This window comes from Fukomys damarensis, unplaced genomic scaffold (assembly GCF_012274545.1).
Source record: "Fukomys damarensis isolate Sample0158 unplaced genomic scaffold, DMR_v1.0_HiC HiC_scaffold_33, whole genome shotgun sequence".
In the NCBI taxonomy this organism is placed as follows: Eukaryota; Metazoa; Chordata; class Mammalia; order Rodentia; family Bathyergidae; genus Fukomys; species Fukomys damarensis.
In genome coordinates, this window is record NW_022900945.1 from 11,139,477 (window position 1) to 11,165,747 (window position 26,271).

At 37.3% G+C, this 26,271-nt stretch overlaps 1 protein-coding gene and 2 long non-coding RNA genes across 6 annotated transcripts in view; 1 reads left to right on the forward strand and 2 right to left on the reverse strand.

Annotated features, from left to right (window-relative positions):
• Positions 1–26,271, forward strand: part of St6galnac3 (ST6 N-acetylgalactosaminide alpha-2,6-sialyltransferase 3) — a 391,438-nt gene that overhangs the window by 175,368 nt on the left and 189,799 nt on the right. For 3 of the 4 annotated variants that reach the window (XM_010605156.2, XM_010605157.2, XM_033758295.1), the window contains one exon: positions 25,409–25,818. In XM_010605156.2, coding sequence (XP_010603458.1) covers positions 25,409–25,818 — 410 coding nt within the window. Of the gene's footprint in view, positions 1–4,453; positions 4,510–25,408; positions 25,819–26,271 lie in introns of those variants that run through there. The other variant, XM_033758296.1, reaches the window with a different exon arrangement.
• LOC104848941 lies at positions 15,344–17,576 on the reverse strand. The gene is made up of 3 exons (XR_776607.2): positions 17,500–17,576; positions 17,232–17,416; positions 15,344–15,546 (listed from the first exon to the last, which is right to left on the reverse strand). It is a non-coding gene; the product is annotated as an uncharacterized LOC104848941 (long non-coding RNA).
• LOC104848940 lies at positions 17,892–21,486 on the reverse strand. Its single transcript, XR_776606.1, has 3 exons — positions 21,090–21,486; positions 19,833–19,937; positions 17,892–18,080 (listed from the first exon to the last, which is right to left on the reverse strand). It is a non-coding gene; the product is annotated as an uncharacterized LOC104848940 (long non-coding RNA).

A 26,271-nucleotide genomic window follows, 5' to 3' on the forward strand; every position in this document is an offset into this window, starting at 1 on the left:
TTTGTTTAGCAGAGCTCCCTGACTGGGAGTCTGCTTATAGGTCCACACATGTTCTTGTGTGCACAGATATATTTTGCATGTCTTAGGCAGTGACTGCACCACATATATTTATACCATTGCTCAATAGGAAGTAGAAAAACTGTGTGTCGCAATGGTAGAAGAGGTCTCCACATTCTTGAAAAGTCCTCAGAATTCACTGCACTTCAAAAATATTTAAGACAGAAGCTTCAGAAATGTCATGTGTTGTGCAGATTTTTGGACCTTACTTAACACTCATGTTAGGTAATGGTGTTAAAAGAACTCTCTTGGTAAGCACAACTGGTCTTTCAGCCAGTGTGATATTTTCAGTGCATCAGACACACTTATTGAACACCTGTGTGAGCCAGGCATTTTGATAGTGCTGGTGATCCAGTGAGGGAACAAACTGTTCTCTTCTTGGAATTTAGGATCTAATGGGAGAGACTGACGATAGGTCAGTAAACTGAATGATAAATCCATGATTCTGTTTACAATATGTAGCAGTGAGGATGCAGCACCATGTTCACTGAGAGGTTCTCATGGGAGGATTTGTCCTGAGTGTCACTGAATGTTCCAAATGTGCCAGCTCCTTAGGTTGAGGCAAGAACATGGCATGGTCAAGAAACCTAAGGCAGTTAAATGTGCTGGCTGACTCAGTCCAGGGCATGCGAGGGCACAGAAGGGTTTTGGAATTTATTAGACATGAATTGGAAACATCTTGATTTTGGGGTTTAACTCAAGCTACAAAACAGTTTCTTCAAGATTTCTTTGACCCAAAGCGCCAGAAAGCAGGCCGGGGATTTAGCTCAGTGGCTCTGCCGCCTGCCTTGTAAGCACAAGGACCTGTGTTCAATCTCTGGTACCAACAAACCAACCAACCAGCCAACAAAGTACCAGAAAGCAGTGTCTTGCTTTGTGTGGCTTATGTGTTGATTCATTCACTTTAATGGATAGATGATATACTTTATAAGAGTTAGAGATGTGGCTTCCAGAGTCTATATTCTCCTTGTTTATTTTGAAAGCTCATTACCACAAATATGTTTTTAATTGGCAGCAGTATTTTAGATACACTTCATTACACTTAACCTTTGATATCACTTTTACTCCATGCTTTCAAAAAGTTTTCTTTTTACAGAGTGCGACACACATCAATGCCATTTTCAGTAATTTCTTCTAGAAGATTTCTACATTGGACACAATTTTTCTGTCAAAGAGAAAGCAAAATAGAATAATCATACTTTGGGAAAATTGTGCAAGACCAAGTGCCAAACACCTTGATGCGTTTGTTTTCTGGCTTAGTCCTCTGCTTCTACAGAATTTATACACTTAGCCTCGGTTTTTTTGGGGGGGAGGGGGCATTTATTAAAACTGTAAGTAACTTAATTTTTCATAATAGCCAACAATTTAAAGCAGCTGCACAGCTGCTTTCTCCCTGTGAATAATATGCTACCGTTTCCTACCATTGTGTCATACGGATCTTCGATCCAGCCTTACACACAAACTTAGTTATGTGCATGATTCTTGTTTAAATGTGTTCTCACAAATTTCCCTTGCTCATTTATTTATAGAAATAATGTATTATTCATGTTAGTTTTCTCAGGCTGTTATTTGTGTGTTCTGCTTTGCTCATGTTGGTGAAACTACTCCATAGCCTCACAAAATAAAGTTTTCTTTGGTTGCACATCGCTTTTAGATAAGTCATTCCATAGAAATTAATGTTCATAATCCTTTCTACCATTTTCTATAGATATTATCTTTTATCTTCAGATCTTTACTTTTGAAATATATATTGATCTAATGATAGAGATTTTTAGTATTAACTAATACACACAGTTGCCTGGCCCTGACATTACATTATTGGTAGATTATTGACTACCAAAATCTTATAAACACCCGGATCCTTCAAATTCCAAAGCATAGCTACAGTTTACTCAAAATTCTGCTACTGGTAGTCAGCTTGTTAGCTAATGGAGCCTATACTGAGTTTTTTGGCACAGACGACGGTTCGCTCCCAAGGGCTCTTGGCTCTGAAGTCTAAGCGTTGCTTGGTGGCTTTGGCAGGATTCAGAGGAGACTGGCTGTGGGGAACTGAAATGCTGAGAGCTTGCCAACCCGAAGCCATTGTGTACCTCACAGATCTCCACACCGCCAAGAGTTTGTGTGCCAAGGAAACAGAAACCTGTGTAGAAAATAAACTGTTTTCTCTTGGACTTGTCCTCTAGAAAGAGTAGAAGAAGTTGAACCTTAAGTTGTTTTATGGGAAGAAAATGATTTAGGACTTTATAGTGGAAGTTCAGTGCTATGAATTCCCACATTAAAACAAAAACGGTGCCTTATGTCATTCTGCAAGTCATTTTATTTCCAATTATCATGTGTCTATTATGATTTTTAAATGACCATTATAGTTGTTTTGGTAACGGTCATTTCAGCTGTGTCCTTTGTGCCTGTGGGAGAGGCTTCCGGTATGAGTGTGTGCTCTGAGTGTGTGGTGAGTGATGTGTGTGAATGAATGTGGGTGACGTGGGCAGGTAATACTGCTGAATTGAGTGGATGCTAAATTCGCCAGCTAAAAACACTTTTGTGGAATAGAAGATTCTTTAGAAAGAAGTTGCAAAGCTGTTAGGAACATGTATCTTCTATCCCTCCCTCCCTCCCTTCCTTCCTTCCCTACTTTTTCATCAATAACACGAATTGACAACTCCCTTTTATCCAACCAGACTTATCTTCTCTTCTTACTTACTCTTGATTTTCCTTTCTATTCTTTCCTATTTCTCCACAGGTATATGCTGTACTCCATTCTGTGTTCATCCAGAGTATAATTTTCTGCTTAATACAATACTGAGATATACATATGGGGTCTTAGGAAACTAGAGCCTGACCTACATTTAATACAATTAGTATTATTCTAAGGAGGTAAATTCTTGTGAAAAAAATTCTAAAACTTGGAACACACAGAAGATTAACTTTGTGATATTCCAGTCACGCTATTGCCTAATTAGTGTGTGTGCATATGTGTGTTCACCCGTATGCATGTAGGTATGTTTGCAAAATAATAAAATATATTGGAGACCTAAATAAATAAAAAAATCAGACCCCCCAAATATAAAGACCCAATAACGCCTTTATTTTTTAATTTTTTAATTTTTATTTTTTGGTACTGGGGATAAAACTGAGGTCCTTACATTTGCAAGGCAGTCACCAGAACCACTGAGCTAAATCCCCAGCCCACCTTTATTTTTTTTTTTTTTTTTAAACCTGGGTTTCCCAATCTCAGAAATATTTTGGACTGGATAACTTTTTTCTCAGCATTGTGTGCTCTGATTTTCTTTGTAGGATCCTTCAATAGCATCTTTGGCTTCTGCTCCTTAGATGCCAGTCAGTGTCCCACACTGTAATTGTCAAAAAGTGCAGACATTTTTATCCCCTCAGAGACAGCATCACTCCAGGAACAGCTATTTTAGACCTAGGTACTTGGACAAATGATGACAAAAACCAATACATTAAGTATAAGGATTTTTTTTCTTAAATCACTGGATTTTCTTCATCTTTTCTCATTATTTCCAGCAGCATTCAAATTCAAAAGCTGGTGCCCAATGCTAGCAAAGTCTGAATAGAAAGAAAGTAAACATCTTCCATTTTATTAGATAAGATGTCCAGCAATGAAAAAAATCCCTGGATTTAAAGAGCTTGTTAAGATGTACTATGGCAGATGAAAAGTGCTATTTTAATAACTCATTGTTATTCTTAGCATGGGCCTTTTATTTTAGAAAAATGGATAATTAGCATTTTGGCTTATCACTTTCTCTCCATGAATATAAATAATTTGATAGACAGACAACCAAGAGAGACTTCATTAAATAATGGTCTAATCAGCCTGGGACTGGAGGAAATTAGAGGTTAGACTTCCAGCCTGAGAGCTGGAACTCAGGCTCTGGTGGCAGTGTCATCCCATTCATCCCAGAAATTTTTGTTGATTGACCTAATGTTGCAGTCAAAAATCAGAGCACAAGTCAATTGGCCAGAAATAAAAGTCAAAACCCAGCTTGGGAAGCCATAGGCTGTACTGCATTTAACTTGCAGCTGAATAATTGCAAACACATATTCAAAGCGTAACTCCAAAGCCTGTGGTATTTGGACTTAGCTGCTTCAATTTCTAGATAATGGCCCATTATTAATGTAGAACTATTAGAAAGTTTTCCAGGGGAAAAAATATCAGCCTGGAACCATTCCCCTCTGCATACATTATACACTCCACTGCCATCTGTAGTTATCCGTAATATCTGTACAACCCTACCAGTTTTCAAAAGAGGACCACAAATAACATTTTATATTTTGAGAAGAGTCTTCCTAACACCCAGCCAGGAAATCTATTTTGAAATCAGTTTCCTTTCTAAAATTCTTAGGGTTATCTTTCTGTTTCTGAAAAACAATGTGCAAAGCTGTGTTTGGGCGGTGATTTGGAAATGTATTACTGTCACACAGAGGAGACAGGTAAGGAATCTTGGCTATTTTTTGAAGTTTGCCGAGCACTGTTAAGAGCAGATCATGATTTTTGCTGAGGATTTCCTCTGTGAGGCTGTGAGAACTTAGATCTGAGAAATTATTCCCATCATGAGTTGGAAGAAGGATTTTATTCACAATTCATGCTCTACATTTATTATCCAACTCACATAGAAGCCTGAGCTTTGTGTATCCTTAAGCTGCGTCTGACATTTTACCTCTTGATGTTTTCTAAGTAGCATTTTTCTACCAGTCTGACTTGTGTGGGGAAAAAAAAAGGTATCAAGTATATGATGTGTTCTGAAACACATTTAACTTTATTACTAGCATCTTCTAAGAAAAATAACAGAGAGCCAAAACCAAAATAGAATGATTTTATATGTCCTTAAGGAAGCCCTCATATGATACAATGCAGGAAATAAAACAGCTGTATTTCCCCTTTTTAAAGATGCATGGGTGCTTTATTTATGAGTCACGCAATTTTTTACTGATAAATCCCTGTAACTCCCAAGACAGGTGGATCTTGATCATCAGAGAGTATTGTGCTGAGTGAGTGATAGTTTAAGGTTACAAGATTGGAAAAATAAGGAAAGATAAACAACTTTGCAAAACAATGGAGAGAAACAGAGTCTAGCTTGTGTGGTTTGCTAGAAATGAGTACCTGGAAGGAAGGGTCTTCTTTGCTGACATCTTCAGCAAAGTTTCCATTGTCCACCCACACTCTGTATGGCACCCTTCCTTAGGAGGGTATGAGCAGCAGTATTGAACTGTATTCAGGTTTACCATTGAGCAAAGAGAGAGGCTGCTCATGGGTCACTAATACAGTAAATTAGTTGCATAAATTAAGAAACAGAGAGGTTAAGAAATATCTGCAAAAGCTAGGAAGTCGAAGCGTCGGTTTTGAACACAAGTCTGATGACACAGCCCATGCTTGTTTTATTCTACTATGATCTAGAAACTGGCTGTTAGCTTTCACCACTAGAACAAATGCCAGGAAAAAAGTCTATCTATAAAGATTGACTCCCAGTTCTAGACGGTTCAGTTCATGGTCAATTGGCCCTGATGCTTTGTGCCTGCAGCAGCACATCATGGAGGGTGTTTGGTGGCGCAAACTGCTTATTTCATGGCTGGGAAATGAAGAGAGGAAAGGGAGGGGCTAATTTCACACAGTTGCCTTCAAGGGCACAACCCCATGACCTGAAGGCCCCCATAGGCTGTACCTCTTAAAGCTTCCAATATTCTGGAGTGAAAACCTAGGGCACATGGGCCTCAGAGGGACATTTGTAACAATGTTTGTATTATAATTTCCTCCAAACGTCCATTTCTTCAATAGGAGGTGGAAGTAAGAGTTTGATGAAATGATCATTTTATATGAAACTTTCTAAGTCTGGGAATTAATAGATTTTATCTCACATTATGTCTTCATTGCTTACCTTATTACATGAACAAATATGGCAATATGTGTAGGCAAATATGTGTTTTTAGGTCCCCAAAGACAAAGAAATATATGGCCACAGTGTGATATACTCCTTGTCCTCTCCAGGAAGAAATGAAGGTTCAGTTGACATAAGTCCGAATGGTTGAGGTGTTATCTATACTCGCCCTAAAACTCCACGCCTTGCAGTTAGTGATACTTATTAGTGATTGACAATGGATAAGCTCTTACATACATGAAATATTTTAATACAAATTAGAATTTCCCTCCAGGAAAATTACTTGACTTTTCATAGCCCAACTCTCCAACTTTCCCTAATGTTTCCCATTTCTCTTTATGGCTGTTGTTGCCTGTCAGTAAACCTATTATGTGAAATAAAACAATAATAAATGTTTACGTTTTTATTTGGTTATGCTTTAACATTTTATGGCTATTGATCTGGTTTAATCTGAGGACTTTTCTTCTTCATCTTTAAACATAAAGTTACTAAACTCTTCAGTGCTTAAGAGATCCCACTATGGCTCTTTATCAAAGTTACCCCATGGGGAGGCATACACTGGAGGATGTACTCTTTTGGATAGAGCTTCGACAAAAGGCATCAACAGTTCAGCCCAAACTGAACTCAGAGGCAGCCCAGTTTTCCAAAAACTAAAAGTTTGATTGCAACCAATCCAGGAACAATGAGGAGGTCCCTCTGTTTTAGCCCTGCAAGGAAAGTAACATTGGAATAACCATTTATTTTATTGTTCCTGTTTTTGTTTGTTTGTTCCTTTGTTTTGTTTTTTTCTTTCATCAGCCTTTTTCTGTCTAGAAAGACCACCACTTGGCTCACTAGAACATCCTTCAGTTTGCAGATTCATGAATTGTTAATAAAAGCCAATTAGAACTTTGAAACTAAATTTGTTTGAACTTTTGTTCTTTGACTCCACCATGGCTCTTTTGTCAAAATCATCACACAGAGAATCATACATTTGAGTTCCACAGACTCTGGAGAACATACACAAAAGGCCCCTGTCACGGATCAGATGTGTCCCTCAAAGTTGGAAAATTAATCCCCAGTGCAAGGACGCTGAGGGGAGGGGATCAGGTCCATCTTGCTGAATGGATGAGCACTGTTACTGTGGACTGATGATCCTTAGTATCTGACGGAAGGATGAAATCAGTGCGTCTCTGTCTCTGTCTCTGACTTGTGTGTACACAAGTGTGTCCTCTATTTTTAATCTTCTCCTAGGAAGAAGGCCATCACTGGATATGGGTGGGGGTCCTCAGCCTTGGATTTCCTACTAAGGAATAAATCTCTGTTTCTTTTTAGTAAACTACTCAATTTTAGGTATTCTGTTACGCAGCCCCAAATGGACTAAGACATCTCCCAGGACTGAACTTTCGCTCTTAATACTGTGTCCATCACTTATCACAGTATTCAGTGTAACATTTTGCTCCATTCATCCTGTGAATAATCACTTGTTTATTGTTTGTTTTTTGATCTAAACTCTTGAGTGAAGTCTGCCGTTTGTCTAGCTGCTGGAGTCCAGGATAGTAATTTTCAATTTTAGCTAATTGCTATGCTTTACATGGTCACAGAGTCTGAGCATTTTAGAATGCTACTTCATTACAGCATTAAAAATACAGTGGGCTCCATAATTTCATTTACTGGGTCAATAACCCATGATATCTAGAAGAAGATTTAAAGTAGCTTAAAAATAATTATTCAAACCAAAGGGGATTTCAAACTATAATTATCATAGCAGGACAAGAATAGGAGACTCCAAAGCAAGTATAAATTTATATTTAAATCTTAATTTCTGATTCTTACCAACTCAAAGGTTTTACACTCTCCCAATAATAAAGATCACAAAAAAGTTAGACCTGAAATAAACTTCAGCAAACAAGTCTGGGGACAGAAACAAAATTTTTGGCTTAAAAGCCATTTATAATTAAATATGCATACTGAAAACCCCTTACAATTTGTTCTTATATAAGATGTTCATTTTTCTTAGAACCTTTACACATTATTTTTCTTGCAGAACTGGGGACTGAACCCAGAACCTTCACACTGAGTCACATCCCCAGCACTCTTTTATTTTTCATTTTGAAAGAGTGACTTGAAGTCACTCAATTGCCAAGGCTGGGCTCAAACATGTGATCCTCCTGCTTCAACCTCTAAGAACTCTGGGATTATAAGCCTGGGACACCACATTGGCACATTTCTTAGCCAGTTTTTCTCCCTAGTGATTCACATTTTGGTTGCTAATATTCATTAGATTTCTTCCTATTGCAAATTCTTTCTTTTTGGGGGGGCACTCTATTGTTAGTGATTTTATACATCCATGTCATAGCTGGTTACCATTTTATATTCTACTAATTCTAATATTTTTCTCTGGCTTATATTTTCAAGGAAGACTTTCATATCTTATATAAATAAGAGTATTTTTTCCTCTTTGCTGTTGTATTAACACATCCTTTCAGTCACCATTAGGCTTTTGTTATTACACTGTCTAGAATCTCTAGAACAATGATAAATAGTATGTTATCAGTGGAACTCATATCTTCTTTCCAAGCTTAATAAAGATATGTCTAGTTCAGAAATTCCAGGTTATGATCCAGATAGTTATCCTCAGAGATGCTGTTTTGCCTTGTGGTTGGGAGAGGCATCTCCAAAAAATTTTTCTGGAACTGAATTAACTGCAATGAGACTGATTTCTTCAGTGAATGGAGCTTTCAGAATTTGGGGTATAAAATACTCATTGGCCACCTCATAGGTGTGGAGAAAGTATGTGTATTTCCCCAGTATGCCTGTTCATAAAATATTATTTTTGAAAAGCAATAGCATCTTTTAAAACAATAATCAGTGCTGCTCTGGGAAATGTTAATTGTGATGTTGGTTTTAGTTTCAGTATGATATTCTTTATGGTGTTAAGCAAATATTTTAATCTGAGCCCCCTAAGAGAAGAAAATTACATGAACACAATCTTCTACTATGTTTCTTTGTATCTGGATTTTGCTCTGCATAATGTAATTGTGTGTGTGTGTGTGTGTTTAAGGTTTACCTGTGTTAGTCATTTGTTTTCTCTACTGGATAGCATTTTTTTTACACAAGTACTGGATAAAAATTTGTATCGGTTGCCATTGGAGTGTATTGTAAGTGATGGTGCTCTAAATATTCTTGTATACGAACCTTGGCATATAAAAGAATACATGTCTGTAAGGAATTGGAGGAAGTAGAACCCTTGGGTCAGTGTGAGTGTGTGTGAGCGTGTGTATGTTGTATATATTACACATACAAGATAATGCCACACTTTCTGAAATGTTAATGTTAAATTTGTACTCCTGCCACTTTTTTTTAACGCTTTCATTCAAGAGAAATTTTTCTTTTGCATTTTTCTAAGCAAAACCAGAAACAAGGGGAAACAAAGCATGCATTACTCACCAATCACATTTAGCAGCTGCCCTCTCATTTGCAACCTAGTTTTATCCATGTCCTTATCCCTTTTATATTTCCCTCTCATTGGATTTTTCTAAAAAATCAGGTTTACGAAAACATAATTCAGATATCATACAACTCATTCCATTCAGTTTGATCCTTCAGTGACGTTTAGTACCTATGGACATTCCCGCTCTTCACCACAACCAGATCTAGAACATTTTCACTACTACAAAAGAAAGCTCTATCAAAGAGAAGTTACTTACTGTTTCCTCCAAACTTATAAATTCTAGGCAGCCACTAAAACTGTAACTGTCACAGTAGCTTTGCTTATTTGGAATGCTTAATGTAAATGATATATGTAGATGTAGTTTGACGTCACTGACCTCTTCTACCCCACGATTCTACAGGATGTTCATGTCATAGAAGATATCAGGCCGGGACTTTGTAGCTTTCTATTGCCAAATGGTGCAACAATGTGAATATCACATTTTATGTGTCCATTGAACCACTGATCGATCCTCAGTCTCCCCCCTGTAATCTTTACTATCTCCCTTCTAGTGGGAATGAACTAGTATCTCATTGTGGTTTTGATTTGACTTTTTCTGCTGGCCACTACTACCTCCAGCTTGCAGTGAGACTTGTAGTTGCTTACATTCTTTTAACCCTTTGTATTATCGTGCATCCTAATTCCAGGCAGTCTAGTAAAATCTCATTGATTTAATTTATATTTTTTCTGAGCAGTAATGATAAGCACCTGCTTATTTGCTGTTTGAATTTCCTTTTTATACAAGAATTGAAACTTTGCTCATTTTCCTACTGTTTTGGCTGTCTTTCATCATTTGTTTGTAGGGGATTTTTAAGTATATATCATTAACTCTTTCTAGGATATGTCTGTTCCCTCTCCCACATCAGCCTTTTTGTTCCCTTAAATAATGTTTTGTGAAGCACAGCCATTCTTAAAGTTGAAATAGCTCCTTTCATCAGTTTTTTCCCTACTATTGATGCTTTCGTATTTTGTTTAAAATTTTTTTATTTTGAAGTTATAAAAAAGTCTATATTTTCTTCTTATAGATTTGTTGTCTTTCACAAACAGATTTCTAATTTTCCTGGAATAATGAATGAGAGCTTAGATTTACTTTTTTCCTTGATATGATATAATTCTTTCATCTCTATTTTTAAAATAGATTTTTCTCTACACTTCTCTGCTCTGCGTCTTTGTCGGAAGTCATTGGACTCACTGTCACGTCTGTTTGGGTCTATGTCTTTGTTTCTGTACCATCTTGTTCTTCATACAGGGAATTTTAGCTTTCTTGGCTCTTTTTCTTTACATAAAACATGTTAGATTAAGCTTGTGAAGTTCCACAGGAGAAATTTTTGTGGCATTTGGGGGCTGACATTATGATTACTTTACATCTATAGATCAATTTCAGGAGAATTTACATCTTTACATTATTGAGTCTTCTATGTCATACAATAATTTGTTAATGTAGATCCGTTTAAGTATTTTTCAATGTAGTTTTGTTATTTTCTCCACAACAGTCTTGTACATATTTTATTGGATTGATTCCTAAGTATCTTGCAATTTCATGAAATGATAGACTTAAGTTTTTGTTATTGATAGTATAGCCAAATACAATTGAATTGCACTGATTGAATCTAGAAATCCTGTTAAGTCTAATAAAACAAATTTCATGTGCATTCTTATATGCCATCACATCATTTGTGAATAATTATATTTTTGTTTCTTCTTTTCCAACTTTTGTATTTTTCCAGGGTCTCAGTTCAATAATGCATGGAGTAAAATATGTTTTATTCCTAATGTCAAAGGAACATTTTTCAATATTTAACATTAAATTTTAAGTCCAATGTTTGCTCCAGAAATTTTGTTTTATAGAAACATTTTATCAGATTAAAGAAGTGCTCTGTTATGTTTCCTTAACTGAGAGTTTTTAATCATTGGTTGGTGTTAATTTTATTACTTATTTTACTTCATCTATTAAGATGATCATATGATTTTATTTTTGAGAATATCATTTTTTACCATTAATACTGCAAATTGTCTTGCTCTATTTTTCTTCTAGCTTTTTGATTTTAAAATATTTTAAATGTGTTTCTAGTTTCATTGAATACTTTTTACTGGAAATAATAACGAGAAAAGTACAAATATTCAGATTTAGGTATTTGGTACATATTTTCTCAAAAGAAGTGAAATGACCCTGTCACTTAAAAGGAAAAAAAACAGGAAATTTGGAAAATTTATATTTTTTTTACCCTCCCCCTTTTCTTTTTATTGAGTTTATTGGTAAAGTTTAGGTATACAGTATAGTTACATTCATTATTGGGATCTTGTAACTTTACATGACAGGTCTCAGTTCGCATTTTTTCCCCTTGTCCCTGCCCTCCCTTCACCTCCTCCTCCCCTCCACATTTACAAATACTTTATTTCCATTTTTTATCTTCTCATATTTTTGTCTTTTCCCTTATTCCCTTTCTCCGACTCTTCCCATTTTCCCTACGCCTTTAGCCCTTTTCTCCCTATTTCACATTGTTAATTATCTCATTAGGATCTTGTGTACTATTATAGTTTTTCACACCAGAGAAACTATTCGGTATTTACACATGTGTGATTTATTTATTTCACTTAGGAGTATATCCTCAAAATGTATCCATTTTCCTATGAATGAATCTAATTTCTCATTCTATATGGCTGAGTAGTATTCCATTTTATAGAGAAACCATATCTTCTTTATCCAGTTTCCAACTGATGGGCAAGTGGGCTGTTTCCAAGTTTTAGCTATTACAAACTGTACCGCTATAAACATAGGTGTGCATATATCACTGTGATATGATTCTTTTAATTTTTTTGGAAAGATATCCAGCAAAGGGATGGCTGGGTCAAATGGAACCTCTAGTCCCAGCTCTTTGAGGTATCTGCATATTGATTTCCATAGTGGTTGCACCAGTCTGCACTCCCACCAACAATGGAGAAGGGTCCCTTTCTCCCCACAACCCCACCGACATTTGTTATTGTGTGATTTCATGATAGTAGCCATTCTTTGTGGGGTGAGGTGAAATCTCAGTGTTATTTTCATCTGCATCTCTCGAATGACCAGTGATGTGGAACATTTTTCATATATCTACTTGCTGCTTTTACTTCTTTGTGGGAAATTTATATTTTTTTAAAATCAGCTTACCATTTTCTGAAAGCTTAAAGATGTATCCGATGAGATTTGTGGTAATATCAATGGGTATGTGTAAAATTTCTATATGGGGAATGTTTTGTACCCACCCAACCCTAGATTTCAAAATTTGAAATTCTCACCCCTTAGGAGGTGGTATTAAGAAACAGGGCCATTAGGGATGTAATTAGATAATAGGAAGAGGGTGCTCATGGTTGGAGCAAGAGGTTGCTAGGTACAGGGAAGAGCATGGGAGACTGGAGCCAGACAGAAATTGAGAGGGATTTTTAGAGACTAGGAAGGGTGCTGGGGACATGGGAATTGAAGAATAGAAGAGGGGCGATGGACACAATTAATGTATTATATATGCATGTATGGAAACATGCAGTTAACTCTATTAATTTGTACAATTAATATTATAACAGTTATAATATTTTTTTAAAGAGGCCTCAGCAAACTAGCCCATTCCACAGTGTGAGGACCAGAGATCATCTCAGAGAGAACCGGCTTCACCAAACACTGACTCTGCCAGTATATTTCACTTTGCACTTCTCAGCCTCAAGAACTCTAAGAAATAAGCTACACAGCTTAGGGTACTGTGTCACAGCAGCCTAAGCAGACCAGGTCAAAAAACAGTCAGAAAGTTTCAGCATTTCTAACTCATGCCTAACTCATTGGACTCATAGTTTTCAGATGACCAATATTTGACATTACAAGATCAGAGAGTAAAAAATTCACGCAAAGTGCCAGGGATACCAGTAGATTTTAGTGTAACAGTGGAAAAGGTTGTTGATGTGGTTTCAGATTCCACAATGTAAATACACTTTAAGAAGCTGCCACTTGTGAAAATCTGGCATAGATTCAAGAAGAATATCTACAGTTATTTTTCCTCTTCCTACTACATTACTGTGTCCAGCTGGGATTTCTTCAGCTTCAATGAGTCATAATGGATTGAAAGAATAAAACAGACAAAAAGAGAATCTAGCTGTCTTCAATTAATCTGAACAAAGAAATTTGAAAAACTGTAATATAAATACTATCTTTGCTATTTTCAAACTATAGTTCTTTCATTAAAAACATGTTATTTATGTTAATGTGAAATGAACATATTACTGCTATTTTTAAATAAATTAATAGATTTTTTCTTGTTTTTACTTTGTATATATTAAATATATCAATATATATTTAGGTTACATACACAAAGGAGCTTTACATTTCTCAATAATTTTTAAGACTGTTAGTAGGACATAATATCAAAAATTTGAGAGAGCTGCCCTAGGTTAATGGAGGTATACTGTTTATTGATACATTTTGCCTTTTTCTCTGACAATATAAATGACAAAATCAAGTATTAACCTCCCCAAATTATATGCTATTTTATGACCATTCTATTTCTCAAACACCTTCTTTGTTTTTATGAAGCTTCAATGTGGTATATTTGGATGTGGATTTATTTTTATTTTTTTTGCTTGGGAGTCAGTGAGCCTTTTAAATTCTAGGGTTCTCATAAATTCTGAAAAATTCTCTTCCACTATCTTCTATCCATTATATTTCTCTATCCCTCTTTTTGAGATTTCAAATTAATGTTTTGTAGACCTTGCCAATGTATTCTTTTAGTTTCTTTACCCTATTTTTTTTAAAATCCCATATTTCATTCTGAACATTTGCGTCTATCTTCTCTTAATTCTTTCTGTAGCTTTATCTAATTTGCTATCAAATCTGTTTAGTGAGGTCTTCATTTCATGTATATTTATCAATTCTAGAACTTCTAAGTGTTTCTTTCACATATCTGCTCATCACTTTTCATAATTTTCATTTCATTGCCAAAATTTTCACTTATGTTTCATCTCCTTGAAGGTAATGAATATTGTTGTTTTAGTCTAGGTCCTGTAATGAGTTCTTCTGTGGCTACTTTTGTTGGTTTTCTCCAATGGTGTTTTGCCTCTACATGTGTCTGAGGTTTTTGTGCATCAGGTGTTGTACTTGAAAATTTATATGTAACAATGATTTGAAGCCTAGTATGAAACTTTTCACCAGAGAAGATATTCTTTTGGTTTTTCAAGTGTCTAAGTCATTAGAGAAGTTCAGATCTCCACTTCACAGGAAATAGGATGATAGATTTTATAGATTGGTTTACTTCTAATTCAGAATTAATTTTAAAATACATCTTGGAACTCTAGTTGAAAGTCGATGTTTATATCCTCTTGTTGGCCTCTAGATTCTGATTTCTGTGGGCTCAGTCACCTTCGGGGAAACAAAACTCAGCTACTCCTTTGGGAATAGAATAACACCCCATGTGCAAAAGTGGTCCTTAGAGTTAGTGAGATCCTCTTTCCCAGGCTGATAACACTTTACCATTTTGTTAGCACTTTGAGGCTTTTTAAGAGGTAATTTATAGGGCTGGGGATTTAGCTCAGTGGTTCGGTGGCCTGCCTCGCAAGCTCAAGGACCTGAGTTTGATCCCCGGTACCACAAAAAAAAAAATAAATAAAATAAATAAATTAATTAGAAAAGAGATAATTTATATATTTTTCTCCAACTTTTTGAGTCATGATTCATCTGAATTTTTTTATTGAAGCAAAAGTTTTTCTGATGGTACTTTTTGTTGTTGTTGTTTGTTTTTGCCATAATGAAGTTGAATATCTTCTCTACTTTGGTTTTGTATTTCAGAACTAGAAGGAGTAAAGTTATGTGATAGATTTTCTTCTAAAGCCTGCTACATTTTCCTCCTTATTCGAAAAATGAGCCTAGTCTTAGGGTACACCATATAAAATATCTCTTCTTGTCTCTAAAATATGTACATAACCTCACTAAGGCACTCAGACTTACCACTTTCATGCTTCATTTGCTCTCCACTTGCAGCCCTGAATCTGTATCTCCCCATACCTGTGGTTGTGTGTCAGCTTCAGACTCTGAGTACACAGTTCTCCATAATCCTCAGCCTCAGATCCCACTGACCATCTTCTTTCTTTATCCCTTCCTCTGTGCTCCTAGCATTGTTGGAAAGAATATATCATCTTACAGTAGGTTCTTTAGTCATCTGTAGCTTCTAAATCCCAACTAAGGAATTAGGGACTACCCTCTTTATTCTTAACTCCCTTGTTCAAAATAATTTCTTTCTCAAAAGTTCGTCTTCCTCTGAGGCCCACTTACCTGAAGCCTACCCTTAACCTCTAAATATTCTCTCAACAATTAACCCTTGCCACACATGCTTTATGGACAGCTAAGAGAACCTGGAGTAAAACTCTAGTTGCAATCCCCTCTTGTAAGGCCATTAGTTTCTCCTCTCATTCTTAGTTTGGTTTTTTTTTCAGTGTCATCAGAAGATCTCATGAGAACCCAACCTTTGCAAAGTGTACCTATCCCACTACTCTCCTGATTCACCGAGTATCATCTTTCATGTCTTCTCATTCTACCAGGAGAACCTTCTCTGATCTTCTCACTTACTCCATCCCTACCAACTCCTCCCACTCAAAAGACACTAAAGCATCGTGCAGCTAGAAACAAAACAAAAATCATATAGAATGAATGTTAATAAATGTTCATTTTGTCATTTGCCTTGCATGTGGATAGGAATTCTACATGAAGAGAATTTATAACATAACCTGATTTTCCTTGCTTCCAAAGCAAATTCTACTGAGTAGAAAGAGCAAAATTCTCATGCTGTATAATTAACAATGACTTTTAGGAAAGAAAATTTTTCACACTTAGCAGTACATGTAAACTCTCAGTATCTTCTCCGTTTCCTCTTCAAAATTTCTGACTCTAGGGCTTCATGAGTAACTGCTGATTGTAAATCTCATAGTATTTGAAGGTTAGTTAGGAGGATTTCTTACCCCAGCATCTTCCCTACTCAAGTCCCCAGAAATCCAAATTTAGCTTTTTTTTTTTCCATCTTCTTGGTCAAAGAGTATGGTCTTTTTTTTTTTTTTATCATTGCTAATTCCTCTAGAATGTTCCTCAAATCCAATGTTCACTAGAATTAATGTACAGGTGCCACCCTGAAAGATTGTCTGCTTCATTTGATCCAAGGTGTCGCCCTATAATTATTATTTATAAGAGATTTCCTGACATTACAGTGTGCAACTAGTTGAGAAATGCATCTTTCATTAAGTAACATTATGGCACTAGTACCGCAGCACACATGGAATAGATTCTATTGCTTTCTTTATACAACATAGCTGGACTGTATGTTAGTAGCAGGTCCGGAGATTATCTTTTGAAAGGAGATGAAAACGATCCAGAGGTCAAAAGGTAACTTTGATCATGTCATAATTGTGAGAGTAGAATGTGACTTATCTACATTATTCACATCCAAGGAGGAAAACTCCTTTTTGATGTGAGAAGATGTTTTTTTGCCTCGCAGTCTAGAGAAGGCAAGCTGCTCTCCTTTGGCACACCTCCATGATTACACAGATCTGTTCCCTCAAGAAACTTCCAAATAAAGGGAACATATCATCTGTGGCAACAGAGAAGCATAGCTTTATGGTGCCTGTTGTAGAATTATGTCCTTACATTAACATTTTTACACACCCTCATATTACGTTTTATGCTTAGATAGAATGCCACCAGGTAGAAACCAAAGTAAATGCCATATCCCAAATCTGCAGAGAATCAGAGCCAAAGAGTGGGCATTTTTATGTGCAGTTACTTGTAGTGTGTGACTTATACATACCACTTCTGAAAGCTGCATTACATGGAAGACACTGGTGTGTAGTAGGGCAAAGTAGTACATGTACCGGCTGGCTTGGCTGAACTGTGTGGATTTCTCTCTGGAGCAGTCTTCGCAATCCTTTGTGCACAGCTAGAGGTCTGCTGAAAGTGACTCAGTGTAGATGAAAACAGCTTGCTTAATCATTCCTGAAACACGGGAAAAATTAAAATACATTTTTTCTTTGTCAAGCAATAAAAACAATGCCAGATTGTTAATGCCTCTTTTGTACCTTTCACTTGAAAGACCTCAAAAGAACATCAAGGAGACGAAAGGCAAAATCTGTTCCCCAGTGGCATCGTTATACACGGTGAAGCCTCTAAAAGTAAAACTCTTAAGACATTCAGGAAGAGGAGTGGAGTAAATGACAGCAAGCTGAAGAGTGTCTCTGGAGCTTTCTTCAGCCTTCTTTGTTCAAATTCATTCAAATTGGATGATGAAAAGCAAAGATCTCATTTGTTTCAACATTAAAGTAGTAAATTAGTGAGTGGTGAGCTGCTAATTGTCCTGTGAGGCATTTAAGGAACCTGGAGTGCCCCATAGCCGATTTCTTAAATTGCATTTTACGGTTGAAATGAAAGCAAGCATTAGAGTAGTGTAAAACAATGTTTTTAATAATTTAGGCTAGTTCGATTCAAACATGATTTTTGTTCTGAAATATTTATCGAAGCTCCTGTTTTTATTTGAGACGAGCAAGTTTCATTTTAGATTTCAAGGCATCAAATGGAAATTCATTTTCAGTATGGGAGTGAGGTAAGGAGAGAGATTAGTCATCCAGTGTGGTGTTCCATCTCTGCCTACTTCCTCTTGCCTCTAGAAAACAGAATTAAGAGGTTTGGTTAAATTTTAGATTTTTGGTGACCTTTTATAATCCTGACTGTTCATAATTTAATGCCTTGACCTTCCTTTCCCACAGAGCCACCTTGGGGATAAATGCAGAACTTTAATAACTAGAACGAGTTGACAGGTGACCTTTTGTAACATAGCAGGTTCTCTTTGCTAGGGAAATCACACTATTTTGTAAGTATTATTTCACAGATTTTAATTGTCCATTCTATTGTCTATTCAGCTTATTCAGGGAGACAAAAGTAAAGGTTTAATATTTTACTCTTCTTACTAATTAAAATGTAAAGTGCTTGGCAGTTTTCCCAATACATCCCTCAAAAAAGGATAGGGCCACTTCTCAGGTTTATACTGCAAGAAGCTTGTGGGGGTGGGCATTGTCCTGGTTGGTTGGTAAGGGACAGTATGGGAACTGGCATTGGAGAGTGACCTGTCCTGTCCGCCGGTGGAAGGTAGCCAAGTGTGTTGGACTGTGTATGGGGGGTGTGGACTTAGAAGAGCCACCAAGGATTATTTAACTGTATGTACACTGAAGAAAAGAGAAAACTGACTCAGCGAGAGGTGAGACTCAATAAACAGTGAATGACATATTAATTCTCTCCCTCCTCCATCCTCTCCTTCCCTCTTCCAGGAAAGGATCAGTTGAGAATATCGTGCTAAATTGATTTTCAGAATCTGCATACATAATACATATTGTTTAAACACAAGGAAATAAAGCTAACAAATTATACAGATGCCACAGGCTCTTACAAAGAGATAAGAAGCGTATGTGTCTATCCACACCTTTCCTCCCATCCATAAGATCAGAGAGCATAGGACCTTCACAGGGAATTAATTCCCTGGTGCTTACATTCTTTTGCATTTTAAAGAACAGAATTCATTTTTGTGCCAAATATTCATGCTTATAATGAGATATAAATCAAAATACGCAGAGTGTAAAAAGACCTGTAGTGTGAATAGAGTATGCCAATGTCTCTCAGGTCTTCTTAAGCACAGAGGAGAGGATTCAGGAGTTAAGAGAACACCATGACAGGCTCAGGCTAACCTCATTCCCAAGCACTTGAAACAGCCAGTGTGGGTTTCTAAGGCAAATGCTCCTCAAGTAGGCCTTCAGGCTAGGGCAGGATTTCCCTTTAGCTGTGGAGCCCAGCTTTGAAAACTGCATCATCTGCCATGATCTTTTTCCCTAGCAGACATTGGCAGTCATCATTAACTGCTTGAGAAAGGAATGTAACTCCCTGCTGTTGTGAAAGAAACAGTTTGAAAAGCAAATTAAGTAAGCAGATGTGAAGGACCATTTAAATACTAATAAAATTTGGGGGATTAGTTTATCTCAGACTGAAATTTCAGCCATACATATTAGAAACTGAAAGCATGAAGAGAATTTCCACATACTTTCTTATGCTATACCTGTATTATTGCCAGCAAGCTTGCCTGGGTCTCGTGAGAATCTTAGTTTTCCTGTGAGACTCTTCATCAGGGAAGGACTTTGTCCTATTTGGTGACTTCCTGGCTAGCAGCATGTTTAAAAGCACTAATTTATAATTTATTATAATCAATTACTATATAAATGTACCATATAATCTATAGTAAATTATAAATTATTATAATTATTATAGGCAATGTAATATGATACTGGGTAATATTTGAAGTATTTAGACAGGTATATTAAGAATATTGAAAGTTAGTCATCAGTATATCTTCAATACACCCATATCTTACCTCTATTATGAATGCATTTCATGAGTGATAATATATGCTCCTCCTTTTAACCTGAAGCATACCTAGTATCCACTTGACATCATGTTTACCTGAATTTCTTTAACTCTATAATGCAGAATAAAGATTAACTGAAAATTTATTTTTGAAATTAAGTGAGATAATGTCAGAAAATGCTGCACAGGGTAACCAACCCATATCAGGCATTCAGCCTTGTATATAATGACTATGATGTACTGTGCTTAAGTCTCTCCCAGAGCATTTTTTCCCTTGCTCTCTCTGTCATCCTACTTCACAGCCCACCGTCAGGGACTCATTTTTACTTGCATGGTGAAAAATGTCAAGACTCATTTTAGCAAAGAAATGCCTTGTTTTTAAGATAGTCCCTTAGCCCTCTAAAACAGCATAAAAGTTGACCCTTGGTTGAACACGCAATATCCTCTTCACTTCTCAGAGCTGTACTCTGAGATTAAAGTTCACCTTGATAAGATTTTTAAACTATTTTGCCCTTCATAGTGCTTTATACAGAACAGGTAGTAAATAAAAATTACCAGGATGTTCCGTGGATATCACCAAATTCTTAATTCTCCAAGCTAAGTGTTTATAACCAAAACAGAGGAGAAAAAACACCCATAACAAATATAAAGCTGTGACCATAAAAAAATCAATATTTTAGATCTGGAATAAGAGGAAGTATTTGACATTTGTGGGCTTTCTTTGACAGGAACATAGCTGCCCAGAACAGGCTGACTGAATATTTGTAGGCCTCTTTTTCTCCTTTACAGACACAGCCCAAGCCCAACTAGAGTGTTTTGAAACACGTTTTGTGTATAAGACAGAATAAAGAGGACCGATTTTAAAAGGAAAGTAAGCAAAAAACAGAGAGAATGCAACAAAAAGGAAAATTCTAAATTAAGATAGAGCTTGATAAATCGAAAGCAGATAAACCTTAACAAAGGTGCAGAAAATCCAGATCTTCCATCTAGAAGAGTAACTACCTACTGAAGCAGATGTAAGCCACAGGAGAACTATGGACTAAAGACTCAAGCAAGCCCCTGAATCGAATAGGATAAATGAGTTGAAGAAACAGCAGTATATCTTAACAAAGAAAGTTGAGATCAACAGATGTAACAATAAAGCTAATAAAAGAAACTGGGATACCCAGATAAAGCAGTTCTTAGGTCAAACTATCCATTCATGCCCAGCTAGCTCTTTCTTTTTATCATGGCTTATGAAATTTGAAGGTGCTTTCAAACTTACGCATATATCCCCTGAGTCCTCAACAGCTCTTCTTCTGGGCAGAAGCTAGCGATTGGGAAATGTTTCATTCACTGGACCCTGCGCCCCACCGTACTTTAAAATATGGTGCCCGTAGCTCAGTGGTAAATAGAACAGGCCTCCTGTGCAGGCGTGTCCCCTGGGGCCTCATTCAGGGACTCAGCAGCCAGGCAGTGTTGTGACCAAATATACACATGCAAGTCGTTTAAGACACTAACCATCATGACGGTGTGGCCTAGGGAACAGCAAGAAGAAGGGAGGCAATTTAAAGATCACCATCTATACCCCCAAAGCCATCGCAGTTATAGCACTCTTCCCTGTTACATATTTGTCACATAAACAAGAGACTGTTCCCATCATTTGCCCTCGAGTTGTTAGTCAGCTGCTGACCTCATAATCAGCACAGCTGCCGCGACCCAATATGTTGTCATGAAACAGATTGTGATGTCTTAATTGATCACTTTCAGAGGTTACAGTTGTCAAGTGAGACCACTATGCTAATTCTTATTAGTTAAATTAAAGCTTGTTACCCGCAGGACTGGCTAATTCACTCTAATGACTGGGAAATCCAATACAAATTGCCACATTGTAGAGAATACATCCCAGGCTCTTTCTTTCTTATTTTTTGGTTTTTTTCAATTTGTGGAGGGTCTATCCCCTGCGTTTTTAATATCCAATGAAGCAACTTTTTGCGCTGGTGAATGGAATGTATCCTCTTTGCACAATACACACCTGACTGATAAATTGGAGTGTGCCATCTGATACACACACGATTTAAATTAGGCATTGATTTGCGTGACAGAGAGCTTGAAGGATTCAGCTGTGTATAATGGATGTCACCAGCTGCCTGGCTGGAAGAATACTGTGTTCTTCCTTATTTCCTAAAAGGATGTAGGATCCTGACACTGGGCATGGTGACACACGCCTGTAATCCCAGCACTCAGGAGGCTGAGGCAGGAGGAGCACTGTGAGTTCAAGACCAGCCTGGGTGACATAGTGAGTTCCAGGTCAGTCTCAACTACATAGTGAGACCCTGTCTCAAAAAAAAAAGATCCTAAATGGGTAAGCAAGGGTCTTAGGTCAATGCTGGACCCTAAAAGGCATGGTCAGGTGCCTCCATTTGCCTTCACAATGGCATTAAATTTTAAAATCCCATTTCCAAGTGTCCTAATATAGTCAGCCGCCTTGAGGGGCATCATTCTAACTGCGGACCAGGACCTCTTGCGACTTCCCTTGCTTCCGAATCCTTACTGCGTTAGAGGTGACAGGCAGCGCCTTCCACAGCAGAGCCTTAAGACACCTTAGAAACAGACCTTCACAGGTTCTGCAAATCTGGTTTTCTGAAATTCTTAATTTTGGCAACACAAATTAACAGATGCCTTTTTTCAGCCTAGGATATTTTGTAGGAACACAATAAAGACTAAATCAACGAAGCAAGTTTTAATGAACAGATAATCACAATTTCTAAAATACATCAGGAAGGAAAAGGATGTTTATCAAAACATTTTCATAGTGTAAAAAAGAGATCATAGCTAAATGCCCAAGAGTAGGGGAGTAGATGCATTACACTATAGCCATATAACAGAATAAGGAGCAGATGTTAAAACCCTCTCTAAAGACTGTTTAGGGGGAACTAACTTTATTAATGATGTGAAAAGCGAAAGGTATGAAATAAAGTGCAAAACCAATGTTGTCAAATTTTACATGTGATTTCTCAAGCTGCCTAAAATGATATATGCAAAACCAGGAAAAATACAGTGAGATATTTGTAATGGTCATTGAGTGATGGAAATATGGAGAGTTATTAGTCTTCTTTTTCCTCGTTTTTAGAATTCTTCACCTTTGAGTAGTTTTGTTCTAACACCTGATGCAATGGTCCCTCTTTTGAGTGCAAGGCACCTCAGATCTACCTGGAGCCTGGCGTGGTGGTGCATACCTGTAATCTCAGCCCTCATAGTGGCTGAGGCGGGAGGATCACAAGTTTGAGCTCAGCCTAGGCCACCTTGAGACTCTGTCTAAAAAAAAAAAAGAAAAAAAAAGAGTTGGTGATGTAGCTCAGCGCAAAGGCCTTGAGTTCAGTCCCCAATACAACAACAGCAACAACAAGAAAAACCTTTTAACCGGTCTCCTAACCCTGGTCCTGCCTCCTGAGGGTCACCCCACTCTTCTCAGCGGCAGGAAGCCCCCGTCTTCTGTTTACATAATTATGCTAAAAGCCTGAAGTTATCTTGGGTGCCTCTCTTGCACGCTCCACTTTGGGCTTTTGACCCACAGGCCAGCCCATCCACCCATTCTCCAGAACACACCCACCGTGTGACCAGCTGCCCTCCACCTTCTTTGCTGGCTACCGTGTCCCCAGCCACCATCTCCTCTGGCTCGTGTTGGAGCAGTAGCCTCTCCTTTCCCTGTTTCAGCCCTTGCCTCTTTTTCACTAGCTTTCTACACAGCAGCTAAAGCTGTTCAAGAAGAACTCAGATCAGTCACTCCTCTGGCTCAGCCTCCTCCTGGCACAAGTCAGATGACCCGAATGATCCTCACCTGCGGTGTCTCTGGCCTCAGCAGCTACTTGCTGCCATCACTGGCTTTGCTGTTCCTGTTATCTTCCTCGAGTGTTTGCCCAAATATCCACACACTTCACACACACACACACACACACACACACACACACACACACACACTTCCTAACTGCCTCCCTCGATTATGTTTTCAGTGCAAAACTGATAACCCTTTCATATATCATCATATTATATAGGTTGCTGACCTATTTATTTTATTTCCCCGAATTGAATGCATGCTGTCATATGGCAGGAGTGTTCTTTATAATTTTTGTCACTGAATGCTAACTGCTGGGATTGTGCCTGCTAGGTAGTGGGTGCTCAGTAACACCAGCAAGCGCCTGCCCTAGACAGCAGAGGTGATGTCACCGCTGTGTGTGGACTGTTCTGGGGAGCCTTCTGAGTTACTCATTCCTCAGTCACCACCCAGATTGTGACACCTAGACTGAACCTGCGGCAAATACATCTGTTTCTTCTGGATGCTTTTTTCCTTTCATCTAAGTCAACAATTCTAAATTAATTTGAAACGTCCATTTTTTCCCCTAGTATTAAGCTGAATGCTCAGATTCCTAATAAACTAATTTGATTTCTTTCATTTTTTAAAATTTAAGCCAAATGGGTACCTAATGTATTCCAGGCACTTCTGGAGGGTGGGGTTAAAATGAAGATAGACCTACTCTTAAGAACTATCTAGTGGACAGTCATAATTAAACAATAACATGTAACATAACAAGTAAGGTAAGGACAGGACCTTGTGAGAGGGGCTACTCCCAATAGGCATAATAAAAATTCAGGATCAAAATGTGGAATTTCGTAGAAGAAAAAGATAGATATCTACAAAGCCATGTTTCTTTATCAGTGTTGAAAATAAGATGAATTCTTCAAGCGAGAAGCAGCAAAAGTAATTAACATGACTGTTCTAGGAGGAAAGCAGGCAACAATGAAAAGTACAGTGGGTTTACCATTTAAAAAATCTAGATTTGAATCTGCCACTGCAACTTAATCATTTGCAAGTCCAGAAAGCAAATGTTTTACTCATAGGTGTTCTTGTTCCTCCATGATTAAAAAAATATAGTACAATGGAGTTAAACTAGGCATAGAGATCATCTGTGTACACATCTTCCTTTAGTTTTAAAAGAGGACTTTCCTTACCCATCTAGAATAAAAGCACCGAAGCCAATTAACATGGTGACTTGCAGGAAATTTTTAAAAATCTGTAGAGTATTTTGCCAGCCTTATGCAGTTCTGTGTTCTGAAAACCTTCAGAACCCCCATTGTCTGTTGAACTCCATATTTTTATCAGCATCTTACCTTACCATGCGCACATCTAACTAAAATACAGAATTGATATCTGAATACAGTTCTTAATTTCTTTTATAGCTACCAGCCTTATTAGGGAGAGCAATTCTTTACATATCTCCTTATTTTGCTTGAAGTTACAGTTGTAAAGTTTTTTAAAAATAATCATTTACAATGGAAAACAAATGACTAGTTGCCCATACAATTTGATACTGCCACACAACAATACAGAAATTTAAATGATTTTGAATGGTATATATTTACTTTCACAGTGGAAGCATGCTACTGTCTAAATAACCTATATCAGAGACTATAGGATTAGCATATATGTTTCAGAAATAATTCTATATTCAGCAGTTAGGCAAGGTCCACATTTTGTTTTCCCAGAAGAGTTTGTTCGAAGGGGTGAAACTCACCACTTACCTTCTTCCTCTTTCTGTTTTTCAGCCATTACAACTAGACTGTGACCTGTGTGCTATCGTGTCAAACTCAGGGCAGATGGTTGGACAGAAGGTGGGGAATGAGATAGACAGGTCTTCCTGCATCTGGAGGATGAACAACGCCCCCACCAAGGGTTATGAAGAAGATGTTGGCCGCATGACGATGATTCGAGTTGTTTCCCATACCAGTGTTCCTCTTTTGCTAAAAAACCCTGACTATTTTTTCAAGGAAGCAAACACTACTATTTATGTTATTTGGGGTCCTTTCCGCAATATGAGGAAGGATGGCAATGGAATGGTTTACAACTTGCTGAAAAAGACAGTTGATGTCTATCCAAATGCCCAAATTTATGTGACCACAGAGAAGCGCATGAGTTACTGTGATGGGATTTTTAAGAAGGAAACTGGAAAAGACAGGTAAGCCCTCTCTGAAGCTACTTTATTGTCTTTTAAGCTCAATCTTTGTTCAATGCTTTTGCCAGCTATCAAATGAACAGAGTTACTTTTTAAACTGATTGATACATGTTTTTGACTATTATGATTACTTGATGAGCCAGCAACTAGGTCCCCTTAATTCCACCTACACTACCTTCTGTTCTTTCCATTTTAATTGGTGCAGAGCTCCAAGAAATGCTGGGTGCTTTTCCAAGGTATCTTTAGATCTTTTCTTATTTGCTATTGGTTAAATTGGATTTCAGCTGAAAGAGGAAGCCTACACGTTTCTGTTTCAAAATATGGAAATCTTAAGCAACTTCAGGCTAAAGTGTTGACCTAAACTCCTCTAGAAATTGTGGCAAAATTATTTTATCTGAGGCTACAAACGGAAGAGGCTATTGATTCCCTCCAAAGATTGCAAAGCTTCTTGTGCAA